Raw genomic sequence first — 24,197 nt, 5'->3', positions numbered from 1 at the left:
TGTTAGTATTGGAGAAGATTTATATTTCTTCTTTCTGCTAGTAGACACCACTGGGGTTCTATGTCGCAACTGTAAGATACCCTTTGTTCAATATATAATTCTTAGACTTTAGGGTTTTCTCATCTTATCACCAACAATGTGGTTACGTCATCTCAAAATTAGGTATGCATAGTAAATGTTATTTAAATTTTATAAACTAACGTACTCCTACAGGTATGGATTCATCCTGATTTTTACTTCCCGAGCGTAACCTAAGGTAGTAGAGTAATCGAGTCAATCGGTTGAATGATCACTTTTATATTTTCTCGAGGTTTCATGACCTATGGAGTACGAAAAAAGTAGTCTCTCGTTTCCATCTGTTTGTCTGTCTGGTGGCTGTATCCATTTTTATTAGAAACGTAATTTCCGAAATTGCTGGACCGATTGTTGTCAAATTTTGTATGTATAATCATCCTCACCAACAATTTGATGTCCTGTAAGTGTGGTGTCCGAATCCGGTTTGAGTTTTTCCCTAACCGTCCAAATTTTTCCTTTTTTTTAATTTTCTCTCGCATTGTGTATTATTGTTATTAAAGATAATTTTCCAACAGAGCAATCCATTAACAGGGAAAGTATAAGAAGTAAATACGCATACTTTGAAGTACTCAGATTAGACGATATCGATTAGATATTTTGTTTAACTTTAACACCGGAATCAAATAAAAAGAAACGAAAGAAATTACAGACCTAAATAATATAAAAATAAAATGAGAAAAAATAAAGAAAAAATATCTTAGCAGAAACAACTAAGTTAATTAAATTAATTATTAAATTATGTTCCATATTCATTTAGAATATTGTTGATAATATTTTAAATTTAACAATAAAGTCACACTCTTTTGCTACTGTTACGTTGCGCGGGCGAATAAAATCGGCGTGATTCAAACTCAACAATTTATTTCTTAATAACTCGCGTTTTCACGACTAACTATTGCAGCCATTATGTACAAAAATTATTCGGCGAATTTCACTGGACGCTCTTGACTTCACTAGCTGAATAATCCGTTCCCGACGGTCACCTCTATTTAAACCCATACTTCTGCGATCGAGGTCTTTCTCGAATATCCATCGAGACTTCCCCGGACGCCGCTTTGAGACTTCCGGTAACCGGCTCCAGAATTGTCTTTCTGCGCCTGCCACTCGACCGTCGATGAGTCACCCTTCATCGACACACATACTAGAAAAACCCATAGGCGTCGCACCGGGGCGGTTATGGGTTTATTTCGTAACAATATTTTATTATATATTATCCTATAGATTAGTGGTGCTTTCATCAGCATATTACTTCTACAAGGCGGACAATAAAAAGCACATTGGTGACGAATATTAGACCTAGGCACCAAAAAGTTTAATTTACCAAGTAACCATGTGCAGTCAATTTCATAGTTTACCAGATTTAATAAAATCGCACTCCAAAAATGATTCTCCTTGTATTAAGAGAGTTAAGACTGAATCTATTTAACAAATGAGTCTGATCACAACCAGAAACTTCAAGAACATTCGTTGAATTGATTCTATATTTTTAACATGGATCTCATATAATGGATGCCACACAATTGATCCACACTCCAATCTGGACCTGACAAACGCAAAATATAATGTTTTTAATGTACGTATCTGTTTGAGTGCTTTGCTGTTTCTGTGGACAAACTCATAGGCTTTATACGCCTTAGTAACCATACTTTCAATATGGGGAATAAACGTCAATCCAGTATCGAAAGTTATACCAATATCCAAAACGGAATCTTTTCGTTGTATATATGCACTATTTGTATTGTACTGAAAATTAATAGGCAATAATTTTCTAGTAAAGCTTACTACCAAACACTTCGAAAACTTTAAATACAAACGATTATCCATACGCCACTGATATATGTTGTCAAGATCTCCTTGAAGGGCAAAGCAATCTGAGATAGATTTCATAATTTTAAAAATCTTATAACCGTCTGCAAATATCAGGTTTTCAGAATAACAGCGGTCCCAAATCAAACCCTGAGGAACACGAGAAGTGAACGAAATTTTCTTGGACTTGTAACAACGATAACTGACATACTGCTCTTTGTTAAACAAGTATGACCGCAATAAATGGAGTAAAGATCTGGTGAATCCAAAACTCTTTAAATTATCTAAAAGTAGGTAGTGATCAATTTGATCAAACGCCTTCTGAAAATCAAGATAAATGGCGTCGACTTGCCTCACATGTGACGCAGGTCAGATTCGTAATTGTGGAACGTCTCTTAATGAAGCCATGCTGTGAAGGACTTTTATACATGTTTACACTAGCATAAATATATTTATACAGTTTTACAGATAGTTGGAAATGTGGATGTCTTAAGTATTACTCCTAGGTTATAGTTATGTGGCGGCACAATAACACGTCGGTAAGCAGAGAAAGATAAGTGTCCTCGTGGTCCAGTGGTTAAGATACTTGCCCGGAAAGCAAAGAGACGTGGGTTCGACTCCCACCGAGGCACAACATTTTTCTCTGCTTACCTTCAGATATAAACCAAAGGTTGAACGAAAAGAGAAGGCACAGTCCTTCAATAGGAAGCTGGGAATGCCATCAGAACCCATAGTGAGAGAGTTCTTGGAGTTTCTTAGCACTTCACTAACATCCTCTTTTGAAATTTATGTAAAAGTAACACAGTTAGACATGCATCCACGATAAGGTCTGGACTATCTAGGACGCGATTGTCATATGTATATAACACATATTTTGTATATTTATGACGTAATTACACATTTTTTTATTGATCAATTTACCCTACTTTCTCGAAAAGGTGAGAATACACCCCTCTTTATTTAAAAATGTAAAACCTTCTCGGAGGGTCCCAACTGACTTTTTTTAATGTAAAACCTTTTGACGGCCAAATGCATTTTTTTAAGAATGTGAAACCTTCTCGGGGGTCCCAATTATCTTTTTTAAAAATGTAAAACCTTCTCGGGGGCACCAAATGCTTTTTTTAAGAATATGAAACGTTGTCACGGGTCTCAACTGTTTTTATTAAAAATGTAAAACCTTCTGGGGAGCCAAATGCATTTTTTTAAGAATGTGAAATCTTCTCGGAGGTTCCAATTGTCCTTTTAAAAATGTAAAACCTTCTCGGAGGCGCCAAATGTTTTTTTTTATCTTAAACCTTCTCGGGGGACAAATGTATTTTTTTAAAATGTGAAACATTCTTGGGGGTACCAATTGTCTTTCTTAAAAATATAAAACCTTTTCGGAGACACCACATGTTTTTTTTTAAGAATGTGAAACCGTCTCAGGATGCCAACTGTCGTTTTTAAAAATGTAAAACCTTCTCGGGGTGGCCAATTGTGTTTTTTTTTAATGTGAAACAATGAAACCTTCTCGGGGGACACAAGTGCCTTTTTTAAAAATGTGAAACTTTCGCGGGGACGTCAATCGTGTTTTTTTAAGAATGTGAAACCTTCTCGGGAGTGCAAATTGTCTTTTTTAAAAATGTAGAACATTCTCGGCAGCGCCAAATATTTTTTAAGAATGTGAAACCTTCTCGGGAGTCCCAAGTGTCTTTTTTAAAAATGTAAAATCTTGTCGGGGTTGCCAAATGTGTTTTTTTATGTGAAACCTTCTTGGGGTTCGCAAGTGTTTTTTTTTTTAAATGTGAAACTTTCTCGGGGACGTCAAATGTTCTTTTAGAATGTGAAGCCTTCTTAGGGTCTCAACTGTCTTTTTTGAAAATCTAAAACCTTCTCAGAGGCCCCAATTGTCTTTTTCAAAAATGTAAAACCTTCTCGGAGGCGCCAAATGTTTTTCTAGAATGTAAAATATTGTCAGGATCACAACTGTCTTTTTTAAAAATGTAAAACCTTCTCAGGGACACCTTCTCGGGGTTCAACTGTCTTTTTTAAAATATAAAACCTTCTTGGGGGTCCCAACTGTCTTGTTTAAAAATGTGAAACCTTCTCAGAGATGTCAAATGTCCTTTTTTAAGAATGTGAAACCTTCTCGGGAGTACCAACTGCTTTTTTTCAAAAATGTGAAACTTTCTCCGGGCCTCAATGTTTTTTTTTTTTTAATGTGAAACCTGCTCGGTTGTGTCAACTGTCTTTCTTAAAAATGTAAAGCTTTCTTGGGAGCGCCAAATGTTTTTTTTTTAGAATGTGAAACCTTCTCAGGTTCCCAACTAGCTTTTTTAAAAATGTAAAACCTTCTCAGAGATGTCAAATGTCTTTTTTTAAGAATATGAAACCTTCTCGGGAGTATCAACTGTTTTTTTCAAAAATGTGAAACCTTCTCCGAGCCCCAACGTTTTTTTTTAATGTGAAACCTGCTCGGTTGTGTCAACTGTCTTTCTTAAAAATGTAAAGCTTTCTTGGGAGCGCCAAATGTTTTTTTTTTTAGAATATGAAACCTTCTCAGGTTCCCAACTAGCTTTTTTAAATATGTAAAACCTTCTCGAGGGCGCCAAAAGTCTTATTTTAAGAATGTGAAACCTTCTCGGGGGTACCAATTGTTTTTTTTTTAAGTAATATCTTCTCGGGGACGCCAAATGTCTTTTTTAAGAATGTAAAAGCTTCTCGGGGGCCCCAAATGTGTTTTTTTAAGAATGTTTAACCTTCTCGGGGGTCTCAATTGTCCTTTTTAAAAATGTAAAACCTTCTCGGCGACGCCAAATGTTCTTTTAGAATGTGAAGCCTTCTCAGGGTCTCAACTGTCTTTTTTGAAAATGTAAAACCTTCTCGGAGGTCCCAATTATCTTTTTCAAAAATGTAAAACCTGCTCGGAGACGCCAAATGTTTTTTCTAGAATGTAAAACCTTCTCGGGGGTCCCAACTGTCTTTTTTAAAAATTTAAAACCTTCTCAGGGACGCCAAATGTCTTATTTTAAGAATGTGAAACCTTCTCGGGGGTATCAATTGTCTTTTTTAAAAAAGTAATGCCTTCTCGGAGACGCCAAATGTTTTTTTTAGGAATGTGAAACCTTCTCGGGGGCCCCAAATGTGTTTCTTTAATAATGTGAAACCTTCTCGGGGCTCCTAATTGTCTTTTTTAAAAATGTAAAACCTTCTCGGGGACGCCAAATGTTCTTTTAGAATGTGAAGCCTTCTCAGGGTCTCAACTGTCTTTTTTGAAAATCTAAAACCTTCTCGGAGGTCCCGATTGTCTTTTTCAAAAATGTAAAACCTTCTCGGAGACGCCAAATGTTTTTCCTAGAATGTAAAACATTCTCAGGATCAAAACAGTCTTTTTTAAAAATGTAAAACCTTCTCAGGGACGCCAAATATTTTTTCTAGAATGTGACACCTTCTCAGGTTCCCAACTATCTTTTTTAAAATATAAAACCTTCTTGTGGGCCCCAAATGTCTTTTTTTTAATGTGAAAGCTTCTCGGGGGTCACAACTGTCTTTTTTAAAAATGTGAAACCTTCTCGGGGACGCCAAATGTTCTCTTAGAATGTGAAGCCTTCTCAGGGTCTCAACTGTCTTTTTTGAAAATGTAAAACCTTCTCGGAGACGCCAAATGTTTTTTCTAGAATGTAAAACATTCTCAGGATCACAACTGTCTTTTTTAAAAATGTAAAACCTTCTCAGGGACGTCAAATGTTTTTTATAGAATGTGACACCTTCTCGGGATTCCAACTGTCTTTTTTAAAATATAAAACATCCTTGGGGGCCGTAAATGTCTTTTTTTCACTAGCAGCCATGAACCATGCAAATGTTGACTCATTTAGAGGTAGCAAATTCAACTTTTGCGACCACGGGTTCAAAAAGAAGATTGAGGTTATGTATGCAATACTTGATGTGATTATTTCTTAAAAAATGAGTAAATGTGTGCTACTAACATTACTTAAGTATACGCATGGTAGTTGGAAGACGGCAGAAGATAAAATGATTAATTCAGCGACAAGTGTAAACGGTTTTCTTTGTGTTGAAGATTTATATTAAGTTTGATTAGAAATCAAATCAAAATCATGTTGCGTCGAAAAAGTGAAGGTTTATTTTTTCAATGTATTGTCTTATGGTTTCTACTAGTGAAAAAAATAGTATATTAACCACGGTTGTAAAACCACTTCTAGACCTCGCGCTTCAGAGCCCTCGACGCTGCGCGTCTCGGGTTCTAATTAGCGCTCGGTCTAGAATGCTTGGCTTTGCAACCTTGGCTAATAATATACTATTTTTTTTATGTGAAACCTTCATGGAGACGTCAAATGTCCTTTTTTAAGAATATGAAACCTTCTCGGGAATACCAACTGTCTTTTTCAAAAATATGAAACCTTATCCGGGCCCCAATGTTTTTTTTTAATGTGAAACCTGGTCGGTTGTGCCAACTATCTTTTTTAAAAATGTAAAGCTTTCTTGGGAGCGTCAAATGCTTTTTTTATAATGTGAAACCTTCTCAGGGTCCCAACTGTCTTTTTTAAAAATGTAAAACCTTCTCGAGGGCGTCAAATGTCTTATTTTAAGAATGTGAAACCTTCTCGGGGGTACCAACTGTCTTTTTTAAAAAAGTAATATCTTCTCGGGGACGCCAATTAAGAATGTGAAACCTTCTCGGGGGCCCCAAATGTCTTTTTTTTTAAATGTGAAACCTTCTCGTTTTTACTCCATAGCGGTTATCTCGAAAAATTAAAATTCCACAAATCAAATTCTATAATTTTTCAGAGAAGGAGCATTTGTTGGACTGTACTTCAGAAGCGGGGGAAGTTCTATCGAAATAACTTTCGACCAGTTTTTTACTTGAGAATTCAGATTTTTGGGAATAAATTAAAAATGTCCAACATTTTACAATTTAATTTTTATCAGTGAAACTAAAAATTGATGAAGTCATCTCAAAATTTGCAAATATTGTAAGTCTATACTTGTGGTTTATTAGCCCATTAATAGTTTTTAGAATTGTTTATACAAGGTTATTCAAAAGAATTAATGAATGACGTATTTATTGATCCAATCAAGAACGAGTCATTCCTATTTCCCGACAATTTTGGAATACAGTTCCATTAAAATTACACTGCACTTGTTCAAACTGAAATGATATGTCATTGTTAAAACGTTGATGACGTCATCTCACAATTTTGTAATGGAAAAAGTCTTGTCTTTTCAGATTACATATTTTTACTTTAACTTAAAGTTGTTAATAACAAAGATAAAATTCACAAGATCAAAAAAAAAGTTCTGTCTTACACTTTTTACCTGTAATCTCAACTCAAAATATGAATGGTGGACAGTTTGGTTGCTCACCTCTTAATATATTCAAGGGTTTCTACCTGCTGCTGGTACAAAGTTATTTTATTCTAAAGTTGTCTAAACTCCGAAGAAACACACTTGCAACCCTAAAGTTTTTAATAAATTTTGACCACAGTGCAACAGAGTGAAACAGTATCATTGTAAAACCTAATCGATTACACACTAAACACTTGTAACATTATCATCAAAACACCTACACCGGTTGAAGTACTGTTCATTTAAACCAGACACTTTATCTAAATTCGGATTAAACTGAATCAATATAATCAAAACAGTGCTAAGAGTTTCAAAAATTTTATACAAAATGCTTCTGTCTATGACACAAAAACGAGCCAACGAAAATTTTGGAAAATTATCCTTCACCACTTTAATAAAGTTTGCCAATTCTTCGTTCTCTTTGTACATATCGTGCGTCAAATACCTCTGCAGGTGAAAAGCTGTAGTCAAAATGTGTTCGGCGTGACAAAGAACCAAATCGCACATCCATATAGGGACTGCAACCTCGAACTACAACCACCAAATTAATTTTAATTATGTCTAGCGAAGATACTCACCACGAGCAATAAAGTCATCAAAACATTTGACAGAACATTCAAGGGCTTTTTGCGTGACGATATGCTGAAGAGACTGTCAAGGTAAGACAACACTTGGAGACTTGAAAATATGAGTGTTAGTAAAAACGGCCAACCGAAAATGCTGTTGAAATAGTCCGTCGCTTCTTTGAGAATGTTAAGATCGTACTTGATTCGATCCAGGAATATTAAAGAGAACGTTTTCTTCAAAGAATGCCTGTTCTCCTTCCGGATTAAAGAAATCTGGCGACTTAAAACTTTGTGTAAATAATAGTAGCGACATTTCAACATGGCTGTAACAGCACAGAATAGATAACTCATCAAAAATTGAATGTAAAGCTGGGGGTATTCGATGCCATAACTTCTATAAAAGGACCAAAATTTGATCCTCGTAAAAACGTAACTCATAAAAATTATAATCGCCCAGAACAAAGCATTACACACCAAGAAACCCAAAACGGGTAGCTTTGGTGATGATTTCTTCTCGTATTGTGTTAGTCTGAGGTTTCTGATTAAGAAAAACCACTGAGGACGTTTGGTTACTGAAAAAATTACTGTAGTTATAGTGAAAAGAAACAAGGAGCTGTCCACCATGACTTTGATTGCTAGTTTTATGTGAATATATTGCATGTAAGATGGTGTTCGAAAGTAGAATGAGGTGAAGACAGCTGCCGTATAAAATGCTAACATTGCGAAAACGCGTATTTTGGTTTTTGTTTGTGATGGTTCAATGTCGATGGATGATGGAGTCACTGTCAAAATATTACCAATTGTAAACACTAGTTTCAACAACGTAAACTCCATTTTTGTGAAAAAAATGTTCATAAATTGAGACTTTTAGCTTTTATTTGATGCAACCGATCGATAATTGTAATTATTGAAGGCGTTTTTGTGTTGAATTAAGATGTAGGGGGTGGAACTAATATTGTTTTAATTTCACTAGATGCTAGGATAATTTGTTTTTTCTTTGACATCACTATTAAGAAAAATTATTAATACTATTATTATTGTATTAATTATGTTTTTATGTTGGCTTCAAAAAACTACCCCGAAATTCACTTTAAATTTTTTAGAGAGGAATCGATAGGAGAATCTTGGAACGTGTTAATTTGTTGTAACACTCAAAGTGCTTTGAGTGGATACAAAATGTAATCTTGATAAGAACTATCAAACCGCATCCTGACAAGATAATTTTCGCCAAAGAAATGTGATGATTTGGTTGTACTTAAACCGCTATGATTTAGAAAATTATTGTCACTTTGTTTAAAATGTGTAAACGTTCAATTATACTGTCTTTTTTTGTCTTTCAATCCTCATCAATCAATCGTCAATCCCTGATGCATTTGGTTCTTCTTCACTAAAAATTTGACACTGAAAAAAGTTAAAACGATTATCGTCAAAACACTGCACTAGTAGGCAAAACAATTCCTCTTGAATTTAAAACTTATTTACTTTAGTACCACCTATAGGTACTCGAAAATATGATTCAACGGACAATATTTTTACAATAATTCTAAGATATCACAAAAATTGATTAATTATTTATCTCTTGATTATATGTATTAATATAAAACAAAGTAGAACTGTTATCTATGAAGGATCTAATCTAATCTTACGAGATGAGTTCTTACAAAAACCTACGACATGTAGTTTTAAGGTTTCTGAGTGATACATACCTCCAGCTTTTTACTTCCAGAATTAATTAAGCGGTAAGTAATTATTTGCTTATTTAATTTTTATTAGAGTAGCAAATAAACAATTATTGTGTCAAATGATTGCAATAAAACTTGGATTGCATTGTTACAAAATACGTTATCACTTATCTAACCTTAAAACACAAACGATGCAGTTAATTTTTTGCACTTTGTTGTTGTCACTAGGATGAGTAATGAAACTGAGCTGGGAGAATGAGATATCTATTTTCAAAAAAAAAAAAACTGAAATTTTAATTATAGAATGTTTATCATAAAGTTTTCTTCTTATCGTTCGATGATTTTATTTTGCTTTTGGTGCTTCAGTTTCCATTCTGAGCATAATTGCGTAATTGGTTTAGTCATGTTTATTTATTTTTCTGACACAAATTACAAAATCTCAGTTGAGATTTTCTTAATAAAGTTTGCAGATGACGTCATCAACTTTTTAGAGGGGACAAATACATCGCTCCTGGCACATACATTCGATGCCTGTAAGATGAATAGTGTGTTTTAGAATTTCAGTGGAATAACCACAAACAATTTTATATTTATTTTTACGTAACAAAATTTTGACATGACGTCATAGAGTTTTTGGAAAGGATGAACAGATGAACAGAAAATTTGAAGAAAAAAACAAAATATGCTTGTAAAATGTATGTGGCGGCCAAAAACCGGTACTGCAGATAAACATTCACGTGAACAATGACAGCGAGAAAAATCGACGTGCATTTGGATGCGGACTTGTCACTGTGATTCCGCCACAGGATCCAGTACGTTAATTTCCGCTGAAATTAAAATATCCTGAATTCTGACCATAGCGCTAAACAAGTACGATTTAATTATGCCATACTCTGTCAAGAACTTCAAACAACAAAGAATTTATAAGATGCCAAATTATGCATTGATTCAAGTGATCGAATGACGTCAAAAATGAGTGATCGAATGACGTCAAAAATGTGTTTGTGGATCGACAAATATTTATGAAATTAAGTGACAAAAAGTGGCAAAACTTAAATTAACAAGCCACGAAATAGTATTATATTATACATACTTAGAAATAATATTATAAAAGAAATAGGACAATGCTTAACAGATAAAAAGCGAAAGTGGTATCGTATATTATAACTTATAGACGTCATTTACTGATAAATATAAATACATAATACAATTAAAATTAAGTCCACATAAGGTAAGATAAATAAAAATAATAAAACCAAAATTACTGTAATGAAAATAAAATATATAAGAAAAATTGTCTGAAATTTTTTAAATTTAAAAGTCGCTATTTATAAGTATTCTATAAAATAATGTGGTTTATGTATCTGCCTTGATTTTTTATTCGTGGCATCCAGAATGCATGGGGGTGCATAGCGACAGCGGCACGAAGAGCATCTCCTCGTGGGGGTTATCCCATTATGCATTATTATTCACTAGGGTTGAAAATCCGATATTGCAGATAAACATTCACGTGAAAACGGCAAGAGAGGAAAGCTCTCGATTTAAGTGTGTAGCGTGGAGATCTGTCATTTAAATTTTCCAGAATTTTGACGATAACTAAATGTGTATTATACTTACAAGGAAGGAAATAAGCAAAATTTAATTATGCCAAGAATTTATATGAGGTTACATCACGTACTCTACAAATTCGCATAGCTCTTAAAATAAAGTACATATGAAATAAACACAACAAGGCACATATTAAAAACGGTCAAAGTCAAAATAATAATACGAGAATAAATGTTCAAATGCAAGCCGTGAGAAAATAATTAGCGTCATTTGCCGTGATATTAATTTAACTGATGATAATTCTCAAGGTTTTGCCACTTGTTTTTACACGAACATTTACATAATTGCAGTTGAACTGTGTTACAACCATGAACAATTAAAAATCTTTTCACATATGAACTGAATTTACAAACAATAAAACAAAATAACACGTGTTGACGAATTCGCCAGAGTTTCACAACATCCCAGATTGATATTTTTAATTAATTGCTTCTTAGGATAATGTTATCGGTTTTTCAGAACGTGAAAATCTAAAAACTTTATCTTACTTAATCTTTTCTAATGCATGAGCAAATAATAGTAGTATTAATAAGGATATAACTTCAAAAATATCCATTATGTGACGCCTGTGATAACCTGAATAAATCAAAAATTGGTCGAATATTATTAGCGAGAACTTCCCTCGACCCTGAAGTACAATCAAACAAATCCAGTTTTCAGAAAAAAAGAAAAATCATTTCAATACTGTAGGCAATTACCCATGTATACCTACAGCGTTCACGGAATTAGTGAAAAATGAATCGCATTCGACGTCACGGTTCGCCTCCAATGAACGCAATTAGTGTGAGATCAGTTAATTAGCGATTTCAAAACAAATAGTGAGAGAGAGAAATTAACAAAAACATCCTGGGAAACAACATAACATTCACTTGAAGATTTCTTTCAGACATAATTGTAGATTAATGGCATTTATTGCGTGATAAGCTGATAATGTACAAAAATGTTCCTATTAATTAAATAATTAATTAATTTAACAACAACAAAAACAAATGCTAAAAAATTCGCTCACTCGATGTAGGTTGACGCAAAAATTAATGCAAACATTGTACCTTCAATCTTTGGCACTTTTAATCCAGGACAAATTTTTGCAGAAAGTCGATAACACCTTTGTATTGTAATTTTAAAATTCCGAAAGCTAACAACAAGCAATAAACTGAAATGAATTATCAGTATCGTAAAAGTGCTACTGACAGATTCGAGTGCTGATTATCACTGCAGATAAGTTAATATTGGTCATTCATCTCTGACTTTCATTTTCAAGTTCACCTTATCAGCTATCAAAAATAACTTGTTTTTGTTGTAAAAATATCATCCGATAAGTGCAACTGGTAAATAATATGATCAAAAACAATATTCTGGCTGGCATTCTACACTAATTTTTACGTATTTGTTTCTAGATGATTATCGAAAATCGTCGCCACAACAGTCGTACTGCTGTTCCTAGTCAATACACTTGAAAATGTTAAAAGAACGCGAAGTGAGTATTATCTGAATGACAATTTCGACCTACAACTTCACTGACTAATTGCAGACATACACAGCGACAAAAGGAGTTGAAAATGAAGGCTACGAATTTGAAGTTGCTATGTCGGCATTCTATTGCTTCCACCTCTGCTACAACAACACCATCAGTGACTTCAAAATCGCAATCTACGACGACCAGTACCACCCTTTTGACGACATAGTAATCGACATAACTACCCAAGTTAGCGAAAAGTACGCCATCCAACTCAAACATGTAAAAGACAAACTCGTCCTCAATGCCAACCATTTCGGCAAAAATGGCAAAATGGTCCTAAGCAAATACTTCAAGTACGACTTCACCAAGAGCGACCACGTCGTATTATTGACCAACGGTGTGGTCAATGAAGAAATCACAGTCGGTTGTTGTCACATCAAAGTCAAAAGCTCTCTCTCCGAAATGGAAAAGTGTTTGGACACCAGCAGTAACCAAGAACATCACATTTACGAGGTTTCTAACGAAGAAACGTCAAACAAGTTCACGTTTTATACTTCGCAGAAGAGTCGCTACGACATCGATGAGGAAATTAGGGCGAAATTTAAAGCGAAGTTTTTTCTTAACGACGACAACGTTGACGGTATTGTTCAAAAGTTCAAGAGTTTTTTCCAGAAATGGAAAAAAGGGGCGTTCAAGTTAGACAAAGAAGATATCAAGATGAAAATCACGGAGATTTTGTTTTATGAACATATTGTTGACTACAAGCCGCAATTTGGCAACTGCGTCGAAAAGAAAACCCACTTGGTTCAAAATATCTTGAACAGTTTCAACGTCACGATAGTTCAAGATGTTGATACAGACACACTGAGTAGTTTATGTTGTTTTGAAAAAGACAAACAGGAGTTAGTAGAAGATGGTCAGAAATTGCTGATAAGCGACAACAGTTACAGAGAATTGGCTATTATTTTGTGGCGCTTGAAGAAGTTTCCTTTAATTGTCGAAGTCAACGCCGAGAACGAAAACTTAGTTTATGATTTAATCAACGATATACAACATGAAGATTTGTCTTTTATTTTGGTTGGAAGTGTTTCTCGGACAAGTCTCAAGCCGGGAAAAATCTTCGAAAATTTTGCTGATCTACAAGAAAACACGTACTTCGACGAAACCATCGAAGAATTCACGTTATCAATACAAGGACAAAGCGAGATATCACTAAGACAACTATACCAGTGCAATCTCAGATTTTTAGAAGTAATCACAACCAAAGAGCTTATTTTGATGTCAAAAGGCAACTTTGTTGTTGGTGATACAGAAGAAGAACTTCCACAACCATACATCCCAAGACGTTTGATTACAACGACGTTAAAAATCAACTCCATAGAGCATTTTCCAAACGACTTGTTTGCCATTTGTGGTTGCGACCAACTCCTCAAACAAAAACTACCCCGATGGAGATTCTGGAAATTTGAAGAATTCGTTGAAAAAATGTCTTTAGGCAACAGTATGCCAACCAGATCTGTCATTCTTTGTGAAGAAACGGGCAAATCTTTCGCCACTTGCTTAAAATACGAAAAAAGAAACGTCCATTGTCTCAAAGTCGTAGACTCTGAACACCTTCAGCGCATTTACAGTAAAGAAAAGTCAGACCATTTGCGTCAGTTTCAAATTTTCCCAGAAGATCAGGTGCAGTATGTTTTGAAAAACAATATCAATTTGGTGTGTGCTCGACCCGGAATGGGAAAAATGACCATGTTGAAGTATCTACGAAGAAACTCACTTCCGGGTTATTGGACCATCAAAGTTGACTTACAAGACCAACAGTTTCAACTAAGTTCGGAGCAGAACTCTAGTTTTGAAGGAAAATTTAGAGACTGTTTCAAAGAAGTACGAAAAATCAGTTTTTTCTTCTATGGAATTGATAATCTTCAGAATGACAGTTTGATTAAAGCCACGGAACACATTAAAAAAGTGGCTAAAGACAATTTTAAAGTGTGGGTTTTCTCGGAAGACCATTTAAGGGACACGCTTGAAAAAATATTCGAAGTGCCTCCTATGGACATCGAAGAGTTCAGCGAAGAGGAGCAACAACGGTACATCCAAGAACGTTTGAAATATCGGAACGCAGATGAAGGACTAGAGAAAGTACTACAAAGCTTTAAAATGTTGAAGAACAATGACATTCTAGGAGGCCCGATGCATTTATACATGCTAACGGAGATCTTCATCAATGACCCTAAAGCAAGCATGGAAGAAATTTTCGTGTTGACAGACATCTACAGGTACTTTATCAAAACCAAGTACCACCATTATCTAGCCAAAGTTTCATCGGATCCAGATCACCACAACCAAATTATAGAGGATGGTATATACTTTCGTACTGAACAATACAAACTAGCAGCTATCTCTGGTTTGGGTACTATTTATCTGAACGGTAACATACAATGCGACCGAAATTTCTTAAAACAAATTGGTAGAATTGGGGACGTTGTCGGAATCATTTTCAAAATTGCTGCTGACTGGAGCGTTATATTCACTCAGCAAACGTATGCTGATTATTTCGCTGCTCTTTGGTTGGCCAGCAATTATCATAAAGTCAGAAATATCAAAGAATTTATTCTTCGGGAAGATTTTAAGAACATCTTGTTTATGTTCAATTTGGAAATTTGTCGGAACCATCCAGCTCATATTGCTGTTCTTTATCAGAACTATGAATTGCTACGGAAGTTTCAGGCGAAACTTAACGAGTTGGACCCACTAGGAAGATCTCCTCTGCATTTGGCATGTTTCTATGGAACGAAACTTCCAAAACTGAAGATTTCGGAAGAAGAAACAGCTTTGAAATTCAACAAGAAACAACTAATAAAAGAAGATACACACACCAAGAGGGTGACGGATTTTTTGATGTCGAGTATGATTGTTGATCCCTATCAAACTGACAAACTATTTGGATGGACGCTGTACGATTGTGCTTTTAGTGTACTGAATCTCTACGTTATACAGAAGCTTCTGAAGCAATTGCCACAGACACGTGCAATAGTTTTAGAGAAACTTAAAAACTTGAAAGAGGATTTTTTCACAGTGGTCTACTATTCCCTCAAATTCGGATACAATGATTTGTTCAGACTTACGTCTGAAATACCTTCGTTCAAAAAAGCACTCGCAATGGAAAATTGTAACGGACAAAGTTTGCTTTATTTGGCTGTCAAATCTGGCAATCACGACAATGTCGAGGTGTTATTAAATAATGGTGCTAAAGCTAACACTATTACAAGCACGTATAATAAAAGAAGTGTGTTACATTTTGCTGTTGAAAATGGTCACAACGAAGTTGTTAGGCTACTTTTAGATAGAGGTGCATTTCCTGATATCATGGATAGATACAGAAACACTCCGTTACACATAGCTTCCAGTAAAGGCATCTATCAATCAGCTCAGCTTCTCCTGAATTATGGTTCAGACGTAAACTTTGCTGATAACTTTGGACGCACGTCTTTACAACTGGCAGCAACCCATGGACACCTTCCGATTCTTCAGTTGCTGCTTGACCACGGTGCTTCAGTTGACAAGTGTGATAAGTTTGGTAAAAGTCCGCTCAGTTGTGCTCAAGACAAGAAGCATCACAATATAACGAGTGTACTACTAAGAGAAGGTGCGACCACTCCGACTACATTAAACAGGAGACTTTCAGCGATTGAGTATGATGAGTATACTTCTTATCAGTTACATTGGGCTGCTTATACAGGACAAGCTGAAAGAATAGAACCTCTGTTGCAAGATGGTTGGACTATCAACTACGTTGACCATTTTGGGCGCACTCCACTTTATAGGGCGGTTACAGAAAAACATTTCAGAATTGTGGAAATGTTTATTGATATAGAAGCTAATGTTGATATTCCTGATAATAATAAAGTCGTGCCTTTATGTATAGCAATCAGCAATGATGATCGTAAAATCATAAGTTTGTTACTAAAAGGGGATGCCTCTGTAGATGTGAGAGATAATTTCGGATATACACCCTTACATTGGGCTGCGATGTACGGTAATGTTGAAATTATCAAACTCTTGTTAGGCAAGACTCCAGATGTCGACGCTGTTGACAACTTTGGTAGAAAACCTGTACACTGTGCTGTAGAAAATGGACACTGTGACGCAGTATCACTACTCGAGGTTGAAGAATCCAAACTATCAGAAGTAGCAAGAGAGAGGTTGTCATTTTTACAACACTACGGGAATATCGTTAATGAAGTCAATGGTAAATCAAAACTAACACCGTTTGAAGAAGCCATCGACTCAGGAAACTACATCTTGGTGAAAAAATTTCTAAACCAAATAGACGATCTAAATAAAATCAATGACCATGGTCACACCATTCTGCATAGAGCTGTAATAAAAAGACATAGATTAACAGTTGAGTTTCTTTTGGAAAAGGGTGTCAAACTGGATACTCTAGACAAGTGTAATAGTTCAGTTTTGCACTGGGCTGCGATGATCGGTGACGCTGGAATCGTTCAATTATTGAGAAAATGGAATGTCGAAGTTAATGTTATCGATAATTTTGGATATAGTCCTTTAGCAGTAGCAGCGATGAACGGCCATCTTGAAGTACTTTCTCTACTATTAAAAGATGGTGGTGACACTGACGTTGTGGACAAATGTGGAAACTCTCCTTTAGATTGGGCATGTAAAAAGGGTTATATACAGTGTGTGGAGGTGCTTTTAAAAAATGGCGCTGTTGCTAAAAGTTTACAAGGGAGAGATCTCTTGGATTTGGCAAAAGAACAGCGGACATTTTTAAAAAGAGCAGCACTGTTTTGAACGTCAAGTCATGTTTTTTGTAATTTTGTTAAGTAATACATTTAAATGAGTGCTGGTTTTTTATTTCGACGTGCTAAGGTTATGTTACAGTTTTAACTTCAACCAATTGTAAAACATTACAGTGGTACTGAAAAACCTGAGGTTACATTATTTTAATAATGGTGTGATTGGCGTGATTTACTAATAGTGGAATATTGTTAAGTATGTTAAAAAACTTTTTGAAGTGTGACCTATTTCAAAAACTCTCAGTTGTGATTATTTATTTCAAGTAACTCAGTTTGCACTTGACACTTTTTTTTCAGAATTTGTATTGCTCAAGTAGTGCTATAGTACAGACCTTTGAAATAAAAATAATTGCCATAAAACCAATACCTGCGGCTTTTTTGTTAGAAGAAGAGACTAATGTAATGTTGTTTTTAACTGACCACGAAACAAATTTCATCAACGTGTCTTGATATAAATAACTAAAACTTAAAACAAATTCTTGAATTTTAAAATTGCTTTGAAAAAATTTTTCGGAGACTTTTTTTAATGTATTAGACCGTAAATCAACAACAGCGAAAGTATGTCCTTCGAAAATTCCCACAGGCAAATCATTTATCAAATTGTCTTCGAGATAAATACTCAAATACTCCACTGTCAACCCATTGAAAACCTTTCTATCCACCTTTCGAATTCTATTAAATGAAAAGTGGCATTCTGTGCTATTTCTAGTCAAAAATTCAAAAGAATGTTTTTCGAGAGCTGTAATTTTATTATGGTCACATTGCAAAAACTCTAGCTGAGGTAGATTTTTAAAACTTGCGGGATTAAAGCGCGTTAGAAAGTTGTCCCATAAATGCAGCTGTGTTAACTCATTGAGATCAACAAAAGCTTCATTCTCGATTATTTCAATCGAACAATTTGTAATCGACAGCGAAACAGTTTTCAAATTTTTAAATGTGTGTCTTTTAATGATTTTAATTTTCCCATCACGGACTTCAAGGGATCCAGTTAAGTCAACGTTGATGAGTAATTCTGTTTCTATTTCTTCAACATTGTAACTGTAGAACACAATTGAGTCAACTCTTTCTGTAATATTGAACATTTCGTTGCACAATTTTGTATTATTTAGTAAATCTACGTTGATCATTATACCGGAATGTTGAACTGTTATAGTAACGTCTTTATTTACTTTAGCGTGTTTGTCAAACGTGTAAGATATGAGGCTGATTTCATGGATTTCACATCCAATTACACTTGCTAAAACGAATATAAAATTATAAACTTTGATGGACTTTTTCACCGACATGTTCAGTATTTTTACTAATAGCAAAAAAAATGACAGGTAAGTACTGAGTACTGCATTCGATTGCGATCTAATTCCAAAGAGGTTTCTACAGAGGTTTTCGAAGTGATGAAGAAATGTGTAATCGTCTGTGCAATTATATCACTAAGTTTTTTTGTTACAGGAAATTTCATAACAAAAAAATATGTGAGGATGTAACTTATTATTGATGTGTAATTTGAAACTTTTGTCAAAAGCAATATAATTCTATCAATAGATTTCAAATATCTAGGCACTAAATTGTACAATTTCACAAACATTAGTTTTAGGGTAATTACCAGGATGTTCTCAAACAATCAAGCACTAAAATGGTTTTAAAATACACATTTAATTTCATTTATGACCTTAACATAAACACCCACTATCGTGAGAAACGTCATATTATGGTTACTCTCCCATTATTTTTTTTTCCTGACAGCTTAGTCATTTTTCATTTGAAGTTAATTCGAACTATCGAAATTACGAATTCAATAGTTTTATCTTCCACAGGATCCCTAGAATTTTTCAACCGTTCCGGATTAAGCTATTGCCAACTGTTGTTTACCCAGATAGAAAGACCACCTATAAACCTCGTAGGTCGCAGGTAATCATTATTTTTCAGAAAACAAAATTATCTGTCCAGAAAGGGTAAGACTGCCTCCAAATTTCACAAAAAACAATGAAATGAGAATAAATGTTATGACTTTTTTTACTTTTTTTTCTGTTTCCACATGTTGCAGAATAAAGTAATGTTTTCTACTAATGCATACATTAATGATTTGGTTTATGGAATATTTTTTTCAAAAGTTCGACAAGTTTAAAAATTTTTGAAACATTATTCCATTAGTGCCATAACAAAAATTTTTAAAACAAAAACAACTGCACTAACACCGATACCTGGAGTCTTTCTGTTAGAACAAGAAGATAAAGTAATGTTGTTTTTATTTGACCAGGAAACAAATCTGACCAACGTATCTTGATATAAATAATTAAAACTTAAAAGAAATTTTTCAATTTTAAAATGGCCTTCAAAAAATTTTTCGGACACTTGTTTTAATGTATTAGACCGTAAATCAATGACAGCGAAAGTATGTCCTTCAAATATTCCAACAGGTAAGTCGTTTATCAAATTGTCTTCAAGATAAAAAGTCAAATATTCTACTCTCACACCGTTGAAGACATTTCTATCTAACTTTTTAATTTTGTTAGATGAAAACCGGCATTCTGTTTTATTTCTTCTCAAAAATCCAAAAGAATTTGTTTCGAGATGTGTAATTTTATTATGATCACAACGCAAAGACCATAGCTGAGGTAGATTTTTAAAACTTGCGGGATTAAAGCGTCTTAGAAAATTTTCACTTAAATTCAAGTTTGTTAACTCGTTGAGATCAACAAAAGCTTCGTTTTCCATGATTTCAATTGAACATCTTATCAGCCACAGCGAAATAATCTTCAAATTCTTAAATGTGTGTCTTTTAATGGTTTTTATTTTACCGTCATTGATTTCAAGCAGTTTAGTTAAGTCAACGTTGCTAAGTAATTCTATTTCTATTTCTTCAACATTGTAAATGAAGAGAGAAATTGAGTCGACTCTTTCTGTAATATTGAACATTTTGTTGCACAGTTTTGTATTGCTTAGTAGATCGATGTTGATATTATCTACAGCGGAATGTTCTACCTTTATAGTAAGGCCTTCCTTTGCTTTAGTGTAGGTGTCAAACGTGTAAAACATCTGGCTGATTTCATAGATTCTACATCCAGTCACACTTGCTAAAACGAATATAAAATTGTAAACCATTATGGAGTTCTTCAACAACATATTCAGTATTTTTACTAATATTTAGTAAAAAATAGAACTCGATTGCCATCTAATTTCAAGGCGGTTTCTAGAGCAACTTGTGTAATAGTCTGCTCAATTATCTTACAAAGTTTTTTTATTACGGGGAATTTCATAACAAAAAAATATGTGAGGCATTAACATACTATTAAGGGATAATTTGAAACTTTTTTCAAAAGCAATATAATTCCACCGAAGGATTTAAAATACCTAGGCAATAAACTGTAGGATTTCTCAAATTTTAGGTTTAGGCTGATTATCAACATGACCTCAAACAATTCGCGCTAAAATGATTTTAAAAACACACATTTAATTTTATTTATTACTTTAACTAAAACATCAATTATCACGAGAGGCGTCGTATTATGGTAACTCTCCCGTTCTTTTTTCCCAACAGCTTACGTTTCCTTCATCTGCATTTAGTTGGAATTATTAAAACCACGACTTCAAATATTTTATGTTCCAAACGTTCTCTAGAATTCTTTTCTGGATCATAAGCGGAGTTTATTAAGACATTAAGACCACCTCGTGGACACTTACAAAATTATTTCTTTTGGGAAAGAGAAGAGCTAAACTGCATGTAGAGGAAGAGGTAATAATTAAAGCCTCCTAACATTTTAATACATATATTGAAAGACAAATTCACAAGCATATTAAAAGGATAAATGAGTAAATATGTAAATGGGGGATGGTAAAATTAAAAATGAGAAGAAATTTCCATAACTAAAAACATGCAAAATCATATTAAAAGTGCCATGCAATTGTGTTCCACCATTAAACCTTAAATTCTACGAACATAACTCACGAAACTAATTAAAATTAGTCCTAAAAATCATCATTTTATCATGCAATTAATAACTTGAAATTAACGTAGTAAATCCATAATTATGCGCGATACCTTCTGAACAATATTAATATTACGTGCGCGATAAATAAACTTCGAAAACTGTTAAATACGAATTCGAGTAATGCACTTAAGTATTTAATAGACTGCGACTGAGCATTTACCCGCTAACTAAGTACTATTAAAACAGTTAAAATCAATTAAAACAAATAATTCAGTGGAATTCAAAGAAATCTTCCACTGAGAATAAGGAAAACAACTAAAATTAACGAATTAAAACTTGCACTTAAATCTACGCTAACTTGTAATATTAAACACGCAAAGAGAGAGATAAGTAAATTTTCCGTTATTTAATTAGCTAAATACGCCGAGCGCGAACACTTGTTCACGAGAAAATCAGCGGTTGGGTTAATGAGCCAATTTTCTTTGTGATTTATGTGTTACACGGAACGCGACTTTAGGACTTGTTTCGCTGTTTTATAGGGTTTCATATGGTTTTGTTTTTGACGTTTTTATGGAACGTCAGAAACGTCGTCTGCAGCTGTTTTAGTTTGGGTACAAATTCGGATGAAATTGCGATAGGCGATTTTTATGGTGTACGGTTCTGCGTATGTTGTTTGCAGTGTCTGACAAGCGCAATGATATTTGCAGTTTGCGAATATACGAATTTTGTTCTTACGTTCGGGGATTGGTGGTCGAGTTCGATTATCTGTTTGAATGATACTATATAGAGATTAGGACATGCGTGTTAAGTAATTAAGATTTGCAAATTTTCGAATTCTGGGGATTTGTTATTCGTCTTTTGTTACGATTTTCTCGTGAACTAATTTAGTGACGGCTTACATTTTGACCGGTTTAGCAATCCATACACATTTCAACTTTAAGTTATAAGGATAATTTCAATTTTATAATTTTTCGAAGAAGTTGAATTCGTTGGATTGGTTAAAGACAATTTTAAAGTGTGGGTTTTCTCGGAAGACCACTTTTATTAAGGGACAGCCTTGAAAAAATAGTGGAAGTGCCTTCTATGGACATCGAAGTGTTCAGCGAAGACGAGCAGCAGCGGTTCATCCAAGAACGTTTGAAGCATCGGAACGCAGATGAAGGCCTAGAGAAAGTACTACAAAGCTTTAAAATATTGAAGAACAATGATATTTATACACGCTAACGGAGATCTTCATCAATGACCCTAAAGCAAGCATGGAAGAAATTTTCGTGTTGACAGACTTTATCAAAACCAAGTACCACCATTATCTAGCCAAAGTGTCATCGGATCCAGATCATCACAACCAAATTATAGACGATGGTATATACTTTCGTACTGAACAATACAAACTAGCGGCTATCTCTGGTTTGGGTACTATTTATTTGAACAGTAGCATACAATGCGACCGAAATTTCTTAAAACAAATTGGTAGAATTGGGGACGTCGTCGGAATCATTTTCAAAATTGTTGCTGACTGGAGTGTTATATTCACTTAGCAAACGTATGCTGATTATTTCGCTGCTCTTTGGTTGGCATAAAGTCAGAAATATCAAAGAATTTATTCTTCGGGAAGAGTTTAAGAACATCTTGTTTATGTTCAATTTGGAAATTTGTCGGAACCATCCAGCTCATATTGCTGTTCTTTATCAGAACTACGAACTGCTAAGGAAGCTTCAGGCGAAACTTAACGAGTTGGACCCACTAGGAAGATCCCCTCTGCATTTGGCATGTTTCTATGGAACGAAACTCCCAAAACTGAAGATTTCGGAAGAAGAAACAGCTATGAAATTCAACAAGAAACAACTAATAAAAGAAGATACACACACCAAGAGGGTGACGGATTTTTTGATGTCGAATATGATTGTTGATCCCTATCAAACTGACAAACTATTTGGATGGACGCTGTACGATTGTGCTTTTAGTGTACTGAATCTCTACGTCATACAGAAGCTTCTGAAGCAATTGCCACAGATACGTGCAATAGTTTTAGAGAAACTTAAAAACTTGAAAGAGGATTTTTTCATAGTGGTCTATTATTCCCTCGAATTCGGATACAACGATTTGTTCAGACTTACGTCTGAAATATCCGCCTTCAAAAAAGCACTTTCAATGGAAAACTGTAACGGAGAAAGTTTGCTTTATTTGGCTGTCAAATCTGGCAATCACGACAATGTCCAGGTGTTATTAGATAATGGTGTTAAAGCTAACACTATAGCAAGCACGTATAATAAAAGAAGTGTGTTACATTTTGCTGTTCAAAATGATCACAACGAAGTTGTTAGACTACTTCTAGATAGAGGTACATTTCCTGATCACATGGATAGATATAGAAACTCTCTTTTATACATAGCTTCCAGTACAGGCATCTACCAACCAGCTCCGCTTCTGCGATGTACAGTGATGTTGAAATTATCAAACTCTTGTTAGGCAAAACTCGAGGATGTCGATGCTGTTGACAAATTTGGCAGAAAACCTGTACACTGTGCTGTAGAAAATAGATACTTTGACGCAGTATCACTACTCGAGATAGGAGAATCCAGACGTAAGAAGAGAGAGGTTGTCATTTTTACAACATGATGAGAATATCGTTAATGAAGTCAACGTTAAATCAAAACTAACACTGTTTGAAGAAGCCATCGACTCAGGACACCACGCCTTGTTGAACAAATTTCCAAACCAAATAGATGATCTAAATAAAATCAATGACCATGATCACACTATTCTGCATAGAGCTGTAATAAAAAGACATAGATTAACAGTTGAGTTTCTTTTGGAAAACGGTGTCAAACTGGATACTCTAATGATTCAATTATTGAGAAAATGGAATGTCGAATTTAATGTTATCGACAATTTTGGATAGTCTTTTAGCA

General features: G+C 34.5%; 1 protein-coding gene and 1 non-coding gene across 2 annotated transcripts; both read left to right on the top strand.

The window, feature by feature from the left end:
- The first annotated feature begins 2,440 nt into the window (after positions 1-2,440).
- On the top strand, positions 2,441-2,514 carry Trnas-gga (transfer RNA serine (anticodon GGA)). The gene has a single exon. It is a non-coding gene; the product is annotated as a tRNA-Ser (tRNA).
- A 6,929-nt stretch (positions 2,515-9,443) lies between these two features.
- On the top strand, positions 9,444-17,404 carry LOC135138047 (uncharacterized). Its single transcript, XM_064067884.1, has 3 exons — positions 9,444-9,529; positions 12,478-12,557; positions 12,612-17,404. The coding sequence occupies exons 2-3, from the start codon at positions 12,540-12,542 to the stop codon at positions 17,352-17,354; spliced, it is 4,761 nt and encodes a 1,586-aa protein (XP_063923954.1). The 5' UTR covers positions 9,444-9,529; positions 12,478-12,539; the 3' UTR covers positions 17,355-17,404.
- The last annotated feature ends 6,793 nt before the right edge of the window (positions 17,405-24,197 follow it).

Source organism: Zophobas morio, unplaced genomic scaffold (assembly GCF_036711695.1).
Source record: "Zophobas morio isolate AGI-343-1 ecotype UQ-CSIRO unplaced genomic scaffold, CSIRO_AGI_Zmor_V1 ptg000030l, whole genome shotgun sequence".
Taxonomy (NCBI): domain Eukaryota; kingdom Metazoa; phylum Arthropoda; class Insecta; order Coleoptera; family Tenebrionidae; genus Zophobas; species Zophobas morio.
This window is presented reverse-complemented; position numbering and strand designations above follow the sequence as displayed.